Source organism: Eulemur rufifrons, chromosome 15 (assembly GCF_041146395.1).
Source record: "Eulemur rufifrons isolate Redbay chromosome 15, OSU_ERuf_1, whole genome shotgun sequence".
Lineage (NCBI taxonomy): Eukaryota > Metazoa > Chordata > Mammalia > Primates > Lemuridae > Eulemur > Eulemur rufifrons.
In genome coordinates this window covers 83663543-83682989 of record NC_090997.1, presented here as the reverse complement: position 1 = coordinate 83682989, position 19447 = coordinate 83663543, and the positions used below count along the sequence as shown (strand labels likewise).

The 19447-nt window shown below is 33.9% G+C and overlaps 1 protein-coding gene across 1 annotated transcript in view; it reads left to right on the top strand.

Annotated features, from left to right (window-relative positions):
- Positions 1–19447, top strand: part of AHI1 (Abelson helper integration site 1) — a 97126-nt gene that overhangs the window by 29073 nt on the left and 48606 nt on the right. Inside the window, exons 6-12 of the mRNA XM_069487742.1 lie at positions 2469–2688; positions 3659–3851; positions 6558–6653; positions 10826–11011; positions 12199–12345; positions 15907–16039; positions 18447–18570. Coding sequence (XP_069343843.1) covers positions 2469–2688; positions 3659–3851; positions 6558–6653; positions 10826–11011; positions 12199–12345; positions 15907–16039; positions 18447–18570 — 1099 coding nt within the window. The remainder of the gene's footprint in view (positions 1–2468; positions 2689–3658; positions 3852–6557; positions 6654–10825; positions 11012–12198; positions 12346–15906; positions 16040–18446; positions 18571–19447) is intronic.

Sequence of the window (19447 nt, the reverse complement as noted above, 5' to 3'; positions counted from 1 at the left end):
GCTATTAACTTCCTAATTATACATTCTTTTACTATTTTTAGTCACGACCCTGAAGAGCATTTAGTATATTCTTGACTTATTATAGTCTACAACAAATTAATTCTCTAATAAAATGTACTCCCCCAACACTGCTAGAACATTAGAATAGTTAAACTCCATTTGTCCTTCTTCTGTCTTGTGGGTTCTAATTGTCATGCATTTTATTTCTACATATATTTTAAACTTCACAGATACTACTGTTAACATTTTATACAATTGATACTAATTTATATTCCCCCCAAATTTACCCTTTCCTTAATGAATTTCCAATTTTCCATTTTTCATCTGTTTGACCAACTCCCTTTTGTGTGAATGAAGACTTACTAATTCCCTCACATTTTGTTGTCTTAAAATGCCTTCACTTTACCTTCATTTTTGAAGGTGTTTGCTAGTATAGGTTTTTAGGTTGCTAGCTCTTTTCTTTTGGTATTTTAAAGAAACCATACAGTTGTCTTCTGGCTTCTGTCATTTCTGTCCCCAGCGTCAGTCTTATGTCTGTATCTTTTTTTCCTGACTAGTTTTAGTGTTTCATCATGATCTGCTTAAATGTGGTTTTGTTAGAATTTATTCTCCTTAGAGAACTGTTTGATATTGTTTATCAGTTGTAGAAAATCTTGGCTATTATTTTTTTAATATGGCTTCTTTAACATTCTCTCCTCTTTTCTCTGCATTATAATTTCATATATACTAGTTCTTTTGGATGTGTTTGCATGTTTCTACTCAGTTAGGATATTTATATACCTTTCTTGTGGTTCACTAATCATGTCTTCTTTTGTGTCTTTATGCCATTAGACACATCTGTTAAATTTATAATTTCAGACATTGTATTTTACAGTTCCAGAATGTTTTTTGTGGATTCTAATTCCCTATAAAATATCTCCATTTTAAAAAGCTATTTTGCCCATCTTTTTCTTGATTTTCTTGAGCATATTAATCATAGTTATTTTAATGTCCTTATATGCTAACTTCATTCTGGGTCATCTCTGAGTCTGTTTCTGTTGTCTGTTTTTTCTCCTGATTGGTCATATGGTCTTGCCTCTTTTATGTTTAGTAACTTTTTATTGTATGCTGGATGTTGTATATAGATTTCTAGAGGCCCCAGATGATTTTATCTTCCACTAGAGAAAGTTTTCCCCTTTCTTCTCTGAGGCAGATAGGGTAGGCAGCTGATCTCAACCAATCAGCAATTGAGCTATGTCAGGACTGGGTTATAGTTTGGTAAGACTCTATCTCTGATTCACTCTTTTCCAAGGATGTGGCCTTCCTGGTGTTTCAGATTGAGAGCCTGGCAGGTGTTTATCTCTTTGGCCCTAAAAAACCGTGGGAGATTGAGTTTTGCTCTTCAGTGCTTTCCAGCATAACCATTTAGGCTTCTGCCCCATGCAGTTTCAATATTTGCCAGTGTCTTCAGGAGGAGACTAGTCATGTATTTGAGGCCCTTCAAATTGCTGATTTTGTCACTCCACCCCTAAAAATGGCAAAATCTCTGTTGGTTTCTCTGTTCCCCAGTAGCAACCTTCTGCCAGTGGTCACGCCTGAATTCACAACCTCCACCTGTACCCAGAATTGGTAAATGATCCCAAGTGAAAAGTGGCTATAGATCCTCAGTTTAAATTGACCAAACCCTCTAGGGCTTCATCTTTGCCTGTTTTGTTTCAGGGCCCTCCCCGTGGCTGGTCATGGCCTGCTAAAACCCTAAGACTGGGAGATTTCACTGCCTTTCTACTCTCTCCATAGCCACAGAATTTAGTTTTGTGAGAATTTAGCCATGTGAGACTCCTCAAATTTCCAGTTTTATCATTTTAATGCTATGGAACCACTAAAAGTTTCGTTGCTTTCTTTCTCCTAGCAGTGACCTTGCTGGGCCAAACTCTGATCCTCAGCCCACACCCTCAGTCAGCAAATGTAACAGCTACCAGTCCTCCAGCTTACCTCTTACTGATTTTCCTCTCTGGAATTTTAGTCCTTCTAGTATACATTATTTCTTTACTTTTCTGATGCCTTTAAAGTTTTTTGTAATTTATTTGGCTTTTTCTAGTTGTTGTTACCCAAAGGGTTGACCTGCTGCATCCCACTACATCCTACCCAAAGTCAGAAATTCCAATTATAAATGGGTTGAATGATATATATTCCACTTAAATACCTAGATAAAATTACTTGTTTGTCTTTGACTCTCATTTTTTTTTTTTTCCTTTTTGTGTTCTTGGTCCTTATTAGGAAAAAAAAGATTCCTCACTCTTTTTTTAATGCATTAGTAAATATGGTATTTGCTCTCAGAGTGTAGTCTGCTGCTGTCTGGCTTTTCTTTCTTTTTGCATGAAGTTCTTTTGGTAACAAAGTGAACAATTATAGATCATAAAGATTAGGTTATATGTAAATCCAACCATCGGAACAGTTAATTATAATGTTGTTTTCTTCCCTACATGTAGTTCCAGATGATAACGAAGATGTTGATGGTGATGGTGTTCATGAAATAACAAGCCTGGACAGTCCAGTTTATCCCAAATGTTTGCTTGATGATGACCTTGTCTTGGGGGTCTACATTCACCGAACTGATCGTCTTAAGTCAGATTTTATGATTTCTCACCCAATGGTAAAAATTCATGTGGTTGATGAGAATACTGGTCAATATGTCAAGAAAGATGATAGGTAATTTTTTAAAATTGCACAGCTAACCCTTAATATTGAAACTGTTTACAGTAGAAGTCCTCTTTTCTTCCACTGGTAGTTGAAAGTCAATGGGAATAGAGCTGTGCATTTGTATTAGAGAATAGTAGTTGTAGATGTTCATCAACCATTGATTGGCACCAGTCAGTATGTTAGTAGAAGAAATGGAGAACATCTGTTAATTCAGTAATTCATTTTAAGTGGAGGGGAGTAATTCATTGTGGTAGAGAGCTTCTAGCATGCTTACTGACTAATTTATGGCTTAAAACTTGCATTATAAATATCTTATATTGCACTATAAGTGCTTTAGTTGTCTAACTTCGTATTTTTTTTTTGAAATTGTTACCTGGGCCTCAGGTGAGGTAAATGAATTTTGATTTTTTTTCTAAGCTCACTTATATCACTAATTCATGCTTGAAGACCCAAATGAAAAGTGCAATAAATGATTATACTGGAATTCAAAAAATTATTTGTTTGGAAATATGACATTAAAGGGAAAGAGGAAGATTGTCTGAAAAAAGGTCATTCACTTCATTCAGTTGTCTTAGGGCATACAAAGAAAATGACAGCTCTAAAGGTTTACAATCTTGTGCTTATTTTATTATTTAAATAAATTAACTGTACTATTTTGTTACAAACATTTAAAATTCTGAAGGAGTTATTTTACTTCAGCTGTGTATGGTGAAGGTGATGTCATACCTCTCACTTTACATTTCTGTAATAAAAAAATTCTGTGAAACTAACTGATAGTATGTAAATATAAGGTGATAGCAAGGCACAACGTTTAAGTCTTATAAAATTTATGAATTTTAGGTGGCAATCAAAATAATTTTGCTTTTATATTATTATGGCTATTAATTATTTCTGGTTGCCTCACCTTGTATACTGTATATTTCTTCTCATCTCAAAATTACAAAGAATTATGTTAATGGAAGTATCTTTCTCTGAACAGTGAACGGCCTGTTTCATCTTACTATGAAAAAGAGAGTGTGGATTATATTCTTCCTATTATGACCCAGCCCTATGATTTTAAGCAGTTAAAATCAAGACTTCCAGAATGGGAAGAACAAATTATATTTAATGAAAATTTTTCCTATTTGCTTCGAGATTTTGATGAGAGTCCTAAAGTCATCTTGTTCTTTGAGGTATGAACTGAATAGAACAATTTAAACTGAATTTTAGTTGATATTTAATAGCACAAATGTAAGCTATTATTTTGATAGTTCAATAATGCAACAAAGGAGTGTGAGAATTTAATCCCTAGGATTTAGTGTTTGTAATATGCCGTAGAAGTGCAAATGAGATGTCTGTTTTTAAACAATGATAGCATATTTGCTGAGAATTTACTAGTGCAAGTAGTTAGCCATTTGACCTACTCTATATCATTTAATCCTTACAGCAACCCCATGACTATTAACTGTAGTAAAGTCATGAATGTAAGCTATATGAATGCAGTCCTACGTTCTGAACCTATTTCATGAAGTGTAAACTCAATTACTGATATGATTCCCTGTGTACATACCTGGATAAAGAAAGAAAAACATTCACACATCAGTTGACTATTACAATGTAATATATAGCCAAAAATGATGTAGAACTTCTTAGATATGAAGAGTTAGTGGAAGGTCAGAGCAGTTAGGAAAGCTTTATGGAATATGTGGACTTTGAGCTGACTTATTATTCTAATTTTTTTTTTTTTTTTTTTTACTGAAAAGGATATCAAGGATTGGAGTATAAATGATTCCTCCAGAGTTACTAAAATTTTAAGTATAAGAAAATTGCATTTGGAGATAGTTTGAACCTAGAATACCACGTTTCTTTTCTGTATCTCATGTTCTGTCTCCATAAACAAAGGAGAGTAGGAAAGCTTCCCTTCCAGTTTAAGCAGAATGGAGAATTTCAGCATGGGAATAACAAGGGACTTGGTGTAACCAGAGCTAATGATTCATTTTGTAGAGTTATTGTTTCTATGAACCTTGACTTTCAGGTATTGTGTGTTTATGATGCAAACATTCCACCATCTACATCTGTGATTATGTTGTGTGTAATTTATACAAAGCTGTAATTTTTTAAAAGGGATATAATTTATATCTCAAGGAACTTTTTCTTTGTCATAGGAATTTGTCATTTGTTATTTGTTATAATGTTCTTTTATATTCATTTTATTGTTAAGAGATTTAAGAATGATTGTTGGATTATAAATGCTTTTGGTTGCTTCTTCAGTTTTAACATAATGTGTTATTGCCTATACAACTACATTTTGATTTCAACTTTTTAAGAGTTTATTTTTTTTTTTTTTTTTTTTTTTTTTTTTTTTTTTGAGACAGAGTCTCACTCTGTTGCCCGGGCTAGAGTGAGTGCCGTGGCGTCAGCCTAGCTCACAGCAACCTCAAACTCCTGGGCTTAAGCGATCCTACTGCCTCAGCCTCCCGAGTAGCTGGGACTACAGGCATGCGCCACCATGCCCGGCTAATTTTTTGTATATATATATTTTAGTTGTCCATATAATTTCTTTCTATTTTTAGTAGAGACGGGGTCTCACTCTTGCTCAGGCTGGTCTCGAACTCCTGACCTCCAGCGATCCACCCGCCTCGGCCTCCCAGAGTGCTAGGATTACAGGCGTGAGCCACCGCGCCCGGCCTTAAGAGTTTATTAAGGACAACTTGATAATATCTATCAGAAGTCTTTAAAACCATTATTCTACTTCTAGGTCTTTAGCGTTAGGGAAAGATGAAAAGTCCCTGAAGATGTGTGTGTAAGAATATTTATTTCAGTGCTATTTATAAGAGCTAAAATTTTAGGGAGATAAAAGAACCTAAATTTAGATCAGTAAGAGATTTGGTTAAATAAAGTTTTTATTAAATTTATGATATTTATAATACAGAAAAATAGTAGGCAGCCATTAGCATGGTGAAATTCATGTGTATGTATTGACGTGAAGAGATAGCCACTACATATTATATGAAAATAGTTTGCAAAATAGCATGTATTAAATTGGTAGTTCCATACATATGTTTAGGAATGCACAGGAAAAGGTTAAGATATACCTATAAACCAGATGTTAATGGTGATTATCTATGGATCTGGACTATAAAGTGTTTTTACTTTGCTTATATATTTTTCTATATTGTCAGTGTTTTTTCACTGAGCATGTATTATATCTGTAGAAAGATTTAAGCACCTAAAGAAAAGGGATGAATGGAGTCTGTATGGTTTTTTAAGCAGTCTTATTTCTATAAGGATTATCTCAATTGAGCTTGTGGTAAGCACCAGTAAGTTCAAAGTAATAGCCTCTGACAAGTACCTAGAATACAGACTATTTCTGTGGCAGGTTGGTTGCAAATCCATGAGATTTAACATCCAGACAGGATGAAGGAAGGAAAGAAATCATATTGAGAACCTTAATTACAACGTACGTACAAAGAGAAAATGCCCAGCTTGAGGAAAATGATCCAAAGCAAAGACCCAGAAATAGGGCCATGAGTTTTTTAAACAAACAATCCTTTGAAGTTTGCTCTGATACATAAAAATTTATCAAAGTATAAGAATTCTATGCCTGGTATATTTGTGCCTAGAAGACTATATTTGAGGTAATTAATACTTTGCCTTGGAGTTGAAATAAGTCTTAATAGAAGATTTATTAATGAAAGATAAAGTTGTCAAGAAATGGACCCTGCCTAACTGGATGAGTTCATTTTAAGGTGAATGAAATGAGATAGAAATATTTTTACTCCCTATAAGGGAAACATTTTTAAGTACCTTACAAATGATTTTTTAGTTTTATTAATATATTGCTAGAAAAAATTTTAGGCATCCTAGTCTGTGAAGTAATTTTGTGAATTTATTTGTAGATTCTTGATTTCTTAAGCATGGAAGAAATTAAGAATAATTCTGAGGTTCAAAACCAAGAATGTGGCTTTCGGAAAATTGCCTGGGCATTTCTTAAGGTATGTTTTTCGTGCATTTTTAAACACTTTTAAAATAATCTTCAAATCTAATTGGCCGCTTTTTCCCAAGTCTGTTTGGTCTCATATGAGGAGTTAAGATTTAAGGTGAATACAATGGTGAAAAGTTATTATAACTCAAGTTCAGGTGATGTTTATTCAGATTCTTAAACGTTTACTGATTGCCTAGTGTTTGCCAGTTACACTCGTTGGCTCTGAGGATATAGCATTGAAAAATACACATACAGCCCTGCCATTATTTATTCAATTCAACAAATATTTATTAAGCCTTTTCTGTGTGCCAGCTACTATTCTAGTTAGTGAACGAAGAAGGCAAATTTCTTGACCTCATGGATTTCATATTCTAGCAAGAAAGACATAAAATAATTGATTACACAATTTATCATTTAGTTAGAATTATTATAAATACTGTGAAGCAGAATGGGGTAGATGATGAAAACTAGGGACATATGGGGTCAGGGGAAGGTTTCCTGAGGAAGAAATTTAACGTGAGCATTATTAGCTAGATGTTGGCAGTGAGGAAGAGATAGTAGAGGGTACAGTACATGCTAAGACCCTAATGTTGGAAGGAGCAAGGTTTATTCAGAAAATCAAAAGACCACTGAGATTGGAGGACAGAAACTGAGGGTGAGAATGGTGCATGAAGAGGTTGCTACGGTCTTGATTACACGGGGTCTTCTAAGCCATTATAGCAACAGGAAGCCATTACAGATTTTAAAGAGCAATGGAAAGCCATCACTGGATTTTGACAAAGGGATAAAATAATCTGATATATGTTTTAGAAAGATAGATTCCGTACTGTGTGGAGAATGGATTAGAGAAAGAGCAAATGCAGATGCTTGAAGATCAAGTTAGGAAATTCTTTCCATGATCTAGTTACAACATGATAGTGTCTTTAGGGTGTTGCAGCAGAAATTGAAAACATGGATAAATTGATGTTAAAAATAAAATTTTAATTTTATAATTATCTTTTATTTCTGGTATCCTTTATTTCTGACTTCAAACTTAAATTTGAATTATGAAAAGTCTTGAATAATTAGTCTATTTTGTACCATCTTATAAAACCTTTTTCATTTGTGCATCTGTCCATTCAACAAATACTTATGAAGTAGCTATAAAATGTGAGGCAATCTGCTAAACACAGAGCATTCATAGATAAATTAGACATTGTCCCTGCACTCCAATTCAGTTTCTGTATAAACCTGTTACCTCCATGATTATGTGCTGTAGAGTAGATGCTATGAAAACGCAGTGGAGGCATTTAATCCATGTTGAGCATTAGAGATAGGTTTTAGAGAAGATATGGTCAAATGGCTGAAAGCAGCCAGGTAGACTGAGGTAAGGAATTAATTTGAGAGTGGCTTTAGGAATCACCTGGTCCAGTGTACCATCTAAAATCACCATTATATAAACCTGTTATACCTTTTTCTATATTGCCTTCCATACTGATTATAGCAGAAAAACCAAAAGCACAACAAACCAACCCCAAAAAGTTCACTTTTACATAGTAAATATTGCCATCTTGTGGTTTTATTAGCAACTGCATTCCTTTTATGCTAAGACTTATGCAGACCTGTAGTATTTACTATAAGTTGCACTTGGGAAACAAGAACATATTTCATAGCATTTTTTTTTTTTTTTTTTTTTTGAGACAGAGTCTCACTCTGTTGCCCAGGCTAGAGTGAGTGCCGTGGCATCAGCCTTGCTCACAGCAACCTCAAACTCCTGAGCTCAAGCGATCCTCCTGTCTCAGCCTCCCAAGTAGCTGGGACTACAGGCATGCACCACCATGCCCGGCTAATTTTTTTTCTATATATATTTTTAGCTGTCCATATAATTTCTTTCTATTTTTAGTAGAGATGGGGTCTCGCTCTTGCTCAGGCTGGTCTCGAACTCCTGAGCTCAAACGATCCACCCACCTCAGCCTCCCAGAGTGCTAGGATTACAGGCGTGAGCCACCGCGTCCGGCCTTCATAGCATTTTTACCTTTAAGTATTATATGAACTTTTATTTATTTAGCCATCTTCTGCCATTGGCAGAAATGGCAATCAAGAATTCTTCCTGATCCCATCCCCACCCTCATAAAGGGGAAAGTATTCTATCTGCTTTACTTTTGTAACACTTCTGTATTTTTTTCATTAGACTGTCAGCTTTTTAGAGTCACCAATGTCTTATTTTTGGTAAATTTGTTGAACATTTTTAGTCTCTATTTTACTAGATCTCTTTGAATTTAATATATCACTCCCTTGAAACTTTCTATTTCATGATAGAAAGCTTCCTAGCATGTAGATGCCACACAGAAAGTGATTGGTGAATATCTATTGAGAGAATTATTAAATGGATGTGGAAAGAGTAGGATAAAAGTCATCTTTAAGAAATGACATGAATAAAATTAAAATTTAAATATTAACTATAATTGTTGGTTCTAGAAATGTCTTGGATAATTGTAGAGTTATTATAGTGGTTCAAATGAGACTTTCAATTCTTTTAATACATATATGTAGCTATATTTTTAAACTATAAAGTAATAAAGCCTTATTTATTTGAGCTCTATGTTATATAACATCTAACCATGATAGCAAGTTGTTTACTCCCTTAGTTGTTTACTCCTGCTAAGCAACATACTGGTGTGAACTAGATTGCCTGGTGACTATTACAACAACTTATGGAAATTATGATTTAGAGGCTGGGGAATATCTCCTTAAAATCACTATGATAAGCTTTGGGGATATTCCAGGAGGATTTATGAAGAGAGTCTGGAATGCCTAATACTTAATGATGGAACATCTCTTATTCATTTTGAAACTGTTCTTTAGCCCTGTGTATCATTTGACACTAATCACCCCCTCAGCTTATAACCTCCATTCTCTTTACATCCTTTCCTAGAGGGGTAGGGGAAAAGATGGGCTATATTTTGCCATCTCTCTTTCCTTGTTGATACATCATTCCTGAACTACAATCTGCATTTTGTCTCCGCCATTAAATTTCTCCAACCAAATCACTAATGATTTCAATTTGCCAAATTTATTGAACATGTTTTCAGTGTTATTTTGTCACATCTATGTGTTTAATACTTTGCTCTATTGAAACGCTGTTACCTTGGTTTTCTTGACACCACCCTTTCCTGATTTTCTTTATATTGTTCCTTCAGTTTCCTTCATGGTCTTCCACCTACCTCTTTAATATGAATCCTACTCATAGTTTCATCTTTAACCAGCTTCTTTGGAACCCGCTTTTCTCACCTGTGCTTTAGATTTGTAAATGCTGAACATTTCAACTTGGATGACCCATAGGTAGCTCACCCTCACCCAAATTGAACATCCTACCTAATCTCTTACCCATACTCTCTTTCTACTTCACTTGGTATTACCACCATCCGCCCAGTCTCCTATGACCTTGTAGTTACAGTTTCGTTAGCCACAAGTGACATGTGGCTATTTGAATTCAAATTAGTTAAAATTGAATATAATTAAAAATTCAGTTCCACATTTACACTGGCCACACTTTAAGTACTAGATAGGCAGATGTGACTAGTGGATTCTGTATTGGTTAGCACAAATGTAGAGCATTCCCATCATCATAGAGAGTTCTGTTGGACAGTGTTACCTTAGAGTCTTTTTTTTACTTTCTAAGTTGCATCAATCAGTAACAGTTATTAAATATGATCTCTATACTGAGTGTCTACTCTTCTAGTTTAAGTCACCTCATATTCTGCCTGAACTGTTGCAAAGGCTTCCAACTATCTTTCTACTTATAATTTGTAGAGGACACAAAGGTTAAAAAAGCATTTCCTATTTAGAGTCATGCATGGTCTAGTGGACCATGACTAGGTCTAATAGATCAAGGACCTATTCTGAGTTGGTGAGATTTTTTATTTTTCTCATAAGACTCTCCATTTATTTAGCTTAAACTTAAGCTCTTTTGTTTAATAGATTTTTTAGATAGATCTTTTTAAGAGGGTACAATAAAATATTGAAAAAAATGTAATGAATGACTTATATGAGTTTAATTACTTCTAAATGATTTTGACTTTTTAAAGGAATTTCAGTATGCCATATTAATCTTTTCAAAATAAGTTTCTGGCTTTATAGTATTGCTTTATTGGATATTTATTTTCATTGAAGGTAAAATTTTATGTAAATTCTTATTTTAAGCTTCTGGGAGCCAATGGAAATGCAAACATCAATTCAAAACTTCGCTTGCAGCTGTATTACCCACCTACTAAGCCTCGGTCCCAATCAAATGTTGTTGAGGTTTTTGAATGGTGGTTAAAATGTCCAAGAAATCGTTATCCATCAACATTGTATGTAACTGTAAGAGGATTGAAAGTTCCAGACTGTGTAAGTTAATAGCATATATAAGTGTATATCCTCTGTTGTTGAAATCAAATGGTGGCATAACATGTTTTTTCATTTCTGAAAAGGTAAGGTCTCTAGAATTATTTTAATAGATTTCTGAAATAGAAAAGTACCTTCAGAGATTATATATTAGGGCTGTAATAACTGATACTTAAAAGATGCTTAAGTGAATTTTAAGTATTAAATACAGATTTCAGTGTTAGGAAAAATGTTTTGTTAAAATTTGACTTTGAAAAATTAAAGATAAAAGATTGATTTAAAGCAGGAGTTGACAAATATTTTCTTTAAAGGGCCAGATAGTAAATATTTTAGGCTTTGCAGGCCCCGTGATCTTTGTCACAACTATTCAACTTTGCCTTTGTAGTGTGAAAGTAGCAGCATAAACAGATGTAGACAGTAACTAAACAAATGGAGGTGATATGTTCCAATAAAACTTTACTTACAAAAACAGGCAACAGGCTGGATTTGGTATGTGGCTTTAATTTGCAGATTTACAGGGATATTTTTCACAATATTATTCAAATAATCAATGTATAATATTTCTACTGTTGTTTTCCGTAGAGTAATATTATAAATGATTTTAGCAAAGAATTGGTCCTAAAATGAAAAAACTTTTGCTTTTGTCTTATTTTTTATAAGACACTAATCTTTCAGGTTAGTTGCATATATGTGTGTGTGTGTGTGTGTGTGTGTGTATATACACACACACACACATACACTGTGACCACAGGATTGATTTGCATTGGTTTGAATGGAGTTAAATAAAATCTCTCATTAAGAAATGAGGATTTAACTTCAGATTTTTGTGATACTAGTTTTGTGATTTTTAAAGCCAGAGATACCATAGTGTATCAGAGCCATAGTATATCATCTGGTAGGTATTGGTGAAGAAGCAGAGACAAAAGGATAAAATTATTAAAACCATTTCATGTAATCATTGGGATCCTATTTTTTTCCCCACAAATGCTTAAGGCTTTTTGGTTATAGGCCTAAGCAGTTTTTATTTTATTTAGAATAATGTACAAATAAAAGTAGAATTTTTTTCTGGACTGCATTTTGAAAATATTTTCCTATTATTTGTTTCAAAATTTTAAGAGCACTATCTATGCTGGAGAACAGAAAAAGGTGAACATGATATATAAATTTTCACATTTTCTGTACATATTTAGATAAAGCCATCTTACCGCTCTATGATGGCTCTTCAGGAGGAAAAACCAGTGTATTGCGAACGTCAGCGTGAGTCAAGTTCAGTAGACATAGAACCTGGATTAGAAGATTCAAAGGAAGTAATAAAGTGGAAACGACTGCCTGGGCAGGTGAAGTGTTTGATAATAGTAGATTCATTTAGACATTTACTTATTACCTTAAAAACTTCAACAGATCCTAGGGTACCTAGTTTACTACCAAAATGCTCAGATTATCCTTAATCTTAACCATAATTTAGTCTTTCCAATAATTCATTTGACAAATTATAAGAGTGTGCCTATCATGTATGTAAATGCACTATCTTAGGTTCTTTGTTTGGGTGCATGGGCAGTTGTATCAATTAGCTTGGGCTGCCATAACAAAATACCACAAACTGGGTGGCTTAAACATTTTTTTCTCACACTTCTGAAGGCTGAGAAGTCCAAGATTGAGGTGCCAGCCAGTTCAGTTCCTGGCGAGGGTCCTCTTCCTGGACTGCAGACAGCCTTCTTCTTTCTATAGCCTCACATGGTGGAAAAAGATCGTCTCTCTCATGTCTTTTCTTATAAAGACACTAATCCCATTCATGAGGGTTTCACTCTCATGACCTAATTACCACCCAGGGCCCCACCTATAAATATCATTATATTGGGGATTAGGGCTTCAACATATGAATTTTGAGGGGGCACAAGCATTCAGTCTGTAGCAGAGATCAAAGTCCTGGCAGGGTTGACTCCTAAGGCCTCTCCTTGGCTTGCAGATGGCTACCCTTTTTCTGCCTCTTCACATGGTCTTTTCTTTGTGCATGCATATCCCTGGTTCTCTCTCTCTTGTTATAAGGACATCAGTCCTATTGGATTAGGGCTTCACCCTAATGACCTCATTTTTACTTAATTTACCTCTTTAAAGGCCTTATCTTCAGGTACTGTTACAGTCTGAGGTGCTCGGGGTTAGGGCTTTAACATATGAACTTGGGGAGGAGGATCACAATTCAGCCTATAATAGCAGTGAATAGCTTTTTATTTTATTTTTTGAGACAGAGTCTTGCTCTGTTGCCCTTTATTAAAAGGATTTGTTCTGTAAAATTTGGATTCAGTCAAAAGGCCATGCCCAAGGATCCAGAAGACTCCATGTGGCCCCAGGGCCTCAGGTTCCCTGCCCCCTGAGCCATTACCAGATGAAATTTATCCAAAATCTTAATTTATCCAAACATCTAAAATAAAAATTATTTATTATTTTCATTTTCTGTGTTTTGCATCACATTTGACTTTCTTTTGAGGCCAATTTCACAGATACATTTTAAAGTCATTTTATTGGAGTTAGAATAATTCAAACGTAATACTATGGAGAGAATAACACTTAGATTATGCCCTGGAGGACCTTCCAGGTTAGGTGGGAACAGAAAGTGGTTACAATGTTGTTCATTTTTAGGTATGCCTCAGAGAAGTCTAAGGAAAGATAGGGATAGAAATATTTTATACATCAGCAGTTCTCAAAGTGAGGTTTGGGGACCTCTGGGTCCTGAGACCCTTTCAGGGGGTCCTTGAAGTAAATCTCTTTTCATAACGATTCTGAGATGTTATTAGTCTTTTTCAGTTTCATTCTCTAGCAAGTTATGCACTAGAGATTTCCAGAGGTTAAAGGACATGGGATATCACAAGAGAGTGAATGCTTTTACTGAAAGCCTAGCTTTTATTAAGCTAGATATTAAAGAGATTTTTAAAAATATAACACAATTCCATTTTATGTAGTTATTTTTCATAAAAAATGTTATTTATGTTAATATTTAATGGCTTTGTGACTTATTTTTTAAGTAAATTAAATATATTTTAAATTTCTCATTTTTAATTTCTAATATGATTCATAATGTAATAATATTCATAAGTATTTCCACATAAACAAGAACCTTGGGGTTCTTGAAATTTTTTTTTAAACTGTAAAGCATCCTGAAACTAAAAAGGTTCGAGAATTGCACATATGAAGAAGGTGAACTAGAATGGTGGAAAAAGAGTTCATTCAGCAGTGGAGCTTAAGATAGACCAGGATGGCCAAGTTAGGAGTGAGAGAAGAGGGACAGGGAAGGGTATTTCATATAGAGGCAAAGTTGTAAGTAAGTGGGAAAGGACCTGTTGTATTCATTAGGTACTCTAAAACTTGTACTTGTCTGGCTGGAAAAAACAGAGTTTGTGAAAAAGATAAAGTAGTGTGATAGGTTAGACACTCCAAAAGCCTAATACTTGGTTGTGAGGAATAATGGAAGATTTTGGGGTAGGTTAGAAGCATAATAACAGTTGTCATTGAGGACAGATTAATGCTGGCAGTGATGTGGGAAGTCTTGAAGTAGGATACGTGAGAATTAGATGGCAGTCATTGATGTGTGAGGTGGTAAGAGTCTGACCTTGGATTAATGGTGCCAAAAATGAAAGCTAAGACATGAATATAAGAGACAAAAAGTAAGAACCAGCACGATTTAGTGACAAGGTAGTAAAGGAGGGGAAGAAGTCCAAGCTCTCGAAGAACTTTTATTTTTATTATCAAACTTTCATTGAGTGCCTGTTCTGGGTAGGGCCCAATGTCAAACCCTGGGAATACGAAGAGCATAATAGTGGCTTCAGTGATTTTAGCCTAGGTGATTAAGCACAGTTTTCCTCAACTACACTTCATATTCTAGGAGCAGCAGCAAGTGGTTTTTAAACCCCCCTGACATTCTCTTCAATTTTTTTCTTTTACCCTTCTCTCTCTCCCTTTTCTTAATCATGTGGTTGGATTAAGATAGGTAGCATGGTGTCTGGTACATGATTTATACCTAAAAATGTCAAATTTTTCACATTCCTAGTAGCTGCTCATAATATTGCCTCCTGAAGTACTGCTAAATCTTGATGCTATTTTTTAAAATTCTGATACCTATCTAGGAAGCAAGCCCTTGAACTAGTAACAGTAATCTTTGCCTAGGCCCACTAAGCTGGGCTTGACCCTCTGAATAATCCTTATTAGCTATATATAGCTGATAGTGTTTACTCCTAGCTATTAATAGTTACTCATAGGGTTGCTGTGATGAATATATTTAAAGGCATTTGTGATAAGGTGCAACATTCATGACATATGGTAAGGGCCCTGTATATGTTTAGTTCAGCTTTTTGAGTAATAAGAAATACAAGTTTAAGGCTCCCTGAAGGTCAGAAGAGGTAGAATTAGAATAAATAAATAAAGTGGTATTTTCTACAGTAAATACTAATACCCATAAAATTTTGGTTTCATCTGGTAATAGATAATGAAAACATAAAAATTATGAAGAAATTGTAATACAGTTAATGAATGAGCAATCAATAGGGGTGATTGATTACCTTGCAAATACATTTTGGAAGGCAGCCACAAAGGATAGTTATTTTAAGAGAGAATGAACGTTCATACATCTTGGACTTACACTTAGAACCAATAGGGTATTTGCTAAAGTCACAAAGACAAGTTTGTGACTTTAGCAAAAGTGAATTAGTTGCTTTTAAAATTTTATGGGAACTGATTCTTTGTTTAAAAAGTGATTTTCAGTGTTTTTTCATCATTCTCCTTACTTGCTTTTCCTTTTCATCACAGTAAAAGGACTTTTAAAAAATACTATAGTAATTGAAATTAACAACTAGCCTTTGCATTTTAATATTTTCTGATTTATATTTTTAAAATATATGTTTTCTTAGGCTTGCCGTATCCCAAACAAGCACCTCTTCTCACTAAATGCAGGAGAACGAGGATGTTTTTGTCTTGGTTTCTCCCACAATGGAAGAATACTAGCAGCAGCCTGTGCTAGCCGGGATGGATATCCAATTATTTGTGAGTAATAATCCTACCTATTTAATATTATTGCAGCCTATGTGGAGGACCTTCTTTGGTTTTTAAAATTCATTGAAATCTGACTTTGAGTCATCCCCAGTACTACTAAATTAAAGAAAACAGATTTCTTCAAGTAAAGAAACAGTTCTTTTATAATAATTTTATACTTTTCTATAGGAACTTTTCAGTAGTAGAATGAGAATCATCAAATGAAAGATAGTAAATTTATTTTTAAAGCATGCAGGAGGATTTTTGTAAACATTTTCTATTTTAAATATAGAAATTTAGAAGGATGAAGGATTAATAAATCTCAGGGACAATTTTAGTTCAATGTGGTTAGTTGATAGCAATGGTGATTTGAATTATGAAAACTCCCAAATTTGTTGTGCACTAAATATTGACTCAGGAGTACCTAGTTGAAAACTTCTCATTATGGTAGGGATATCAGCAGAGAGGCCAAGAACAATTATTTTTGTAGCATTAAAGACTTTTTTAAGTGAGCGTTAGCAAATTATTCTAGACTTAGAAGCATTAAACACCCTCCCTTACTTTTGCTCAGTGACGAAAACCAATTGTCTTCAGCAGGAAGTAGCCAGCTCCTCATGGGCTTCTGCCTTGAGCAGTAGGTCTTGTCTTGTTGAGCTTTTCTCAGCCTCACATACTTTGTCATTCCTTGCTTGATCCACTTTTCTCAGACGGGACTCGTAACTGATTTGAGTGGCATTTATTAAATAAATGTTCCTCCCCATGAAATAATCATAGATTTTAAAAAATGCAAAATTACTGATTACCACTATGCTATTTTTAAAATTCACCAAAAACCTAGATATAGGGGGGAAAAGATTCTTGGGAAACATGACCTAAGCTATTAATAGTGATTTCTTTATTTTGAATAGTGAAAGGATTATTTTCATTCTGATTTCTGTTTTAAAAACTTCTGTGATAAATGTGTTACTTTATGCCTAAATAAACTTGTTTAAAATACTGTAAAGGTTTAGATATACCTATTGATTAAATCTCAAAAAATAGAAGAAGAACCTTTGGTTTGTGGCTATTTGATTATGATGTGTCTACTTATAATTTGTTTAGTTTGTTGAATGTGCACATTAATGTTGTTCACATTTGGTGAGTGTTCAGTAATTATTTCTTCAAATGTTCTGTTTGCCCTTTTCTCTTTCTTTTTCTGGGATTGTCATTATACCTATGTGTGGGTATACTTGGTGGTATCCCACAGGTTCCTGAAGCTTTTTTATTTTTCTTCATTCTTTTACTTTTTGGTCCACAAACTAGATAATCTCAATTGACCTATCATCAGGTTTAGTAATTCTTCTAACATTCAGATCTGTTATTGAGCCCTTCTAGTGAATTATTTATTTCAGTTATTGTACTTTCCAACTGTAAAATTTGTTTGGTCCTTTTTTTTTTTTTATCATTTCTGTCTATTGAATTTTTTTGTTGTTGTTGAGAAATTAGTCTCACACTTTAATTCTTTAGATCTTTGAACATATTTATAATTGTGTATTTAAAAGAGAGGCTCCTGACAAAGGGATAATTCATGTTTCGGGCAGGATGGAGCTGGACAGCATGATATTTCATCACGCTTCTCAGAATGGGGCACAATTTTAAACTTATGAATTTCTTATTTCTGGAATTTTCCATTTGATATTTTCAGACCATGGTTGACTATGGGTAACTGAAACCACAGAAAGTGAAACTGCAGATAAGGAGGGACTGCTGTATTTCTGAACTGCTTAGGATTTTAAAGGACAATTAGTTTTACCACTAGGTGGAAGTAGAGACTTGTAAACTTTGTTGTTTTGTGTTATCTTAGAAGATTTCATTGTATATGTGACATATAGTAATACCACAGTGCTTTGTTTATCAAATTAAGTCGCCGTTACTTTGCTTACACTATCATTTTAGTATTAAATTTTTTCTCTGACAATAGCAGTTTAAACTTCTCATTACTTCAAATAATTAAAATTTTGGTTGGCATTTAATTGATTTTCAGTTAAAGTAATACTTCATGAAAACCCAAATTATACGATATTTGAAGTGAATTGCAATGTAAATATTATTTACTTGATTAATAAATTGATTATCAAAAATTTGTAGAGGATTGCTTTGAAGAGATGAGAATAATTGATCATTGTAGCATATTATAAGATTTTGTATGTAAATTCTTGTGTAAAGCAAATGCAAAACTATGCTTAAGTAGATTTTGATATTTTGTTCACAATGCAAATGTTTTTGTTTGAAATTTTGTTTACATTGCAAATGTTTTTGGTTATAATTTTGTCACAGACATTGTTTAACTTATATCTAAATTATGATAAATTATGTATTTGTATATTAGATTAAGGATCCTGTGTCTGAGAACCTACTAATTTATAAATATTTTCATTAGTATATGAAATTCCTTCTGGACGTTTCCTGAGAGAATTATGTGGCCACCTCAATATCATTTATGATCTTTGCTGGTCAAAAGATGATCGCTATATCCTTACATCATCATCCGATGGCACTGCCAGGTTAGTACACTTGAGAACTACTTATGTGTATACTGTTTGCCATCAAGGAAAAAGAGAATATAAAGTGATACAACTACTCTTATTCTTCAATGATTTTTACCTATGAAGGGACTGTCACAAATATGCACCACACAGACTGACAAAATTGTAGTAAGACTTTTTTTCTTGAAGATGTTTTTCTTAAACATCTTTTACTTATATAATATTTAATATTCCTCGTCCTCACTATTTTTAAATTATCATATGTAAACTGTTTGATTAATACTTTGAGGTGAGGTTATTAGGCACCTGAGATTTTTTCCTAGAACTTAAGCTCTAGATGGCAGGGATTCTGTCTTCACTGTTGGCTGGCTGCAGAGGCTAGAACCCAGTCATGCTCAGTAAAGCTATAGGAGAATTAAATGAATATGTACCTTATGTTTTAAGAGTTTTATACATTGTTCAATATTTACATTTTCCAGAATGTCAGTCTTAAAAATAATTTATTCCTTTTCAATTTTGTAAGTATCACAATAAAACATTTTAAAAGCTAATTTTTAAAGTTTCATTTATACTTTTTTAGCTGCTTGTTCTACCTTAAGTGTGTTCTAAAAATACTATTAGACAATTTTTCAAGATGCTTTTATATATGATTCCAACAACTATTAGGTGGCCACACATTATTCTCTCTAAATACTAGGAAACTGACATGTAGAGTATTTTAAGATCCATGCTGACTTCGCTCTCATTTACTTCTTGTGCCTCCTGCTCCCTTAACACTTCATGTGATTTCTAGTTTCTGGGCCCCTTCTCCTTCTACTAATCTTATCAACCTCCTTTTCTGTGTTTCTATGTCTGATTGATCAAGATGTTATCATTGTTGTTTAGTTTATATGTA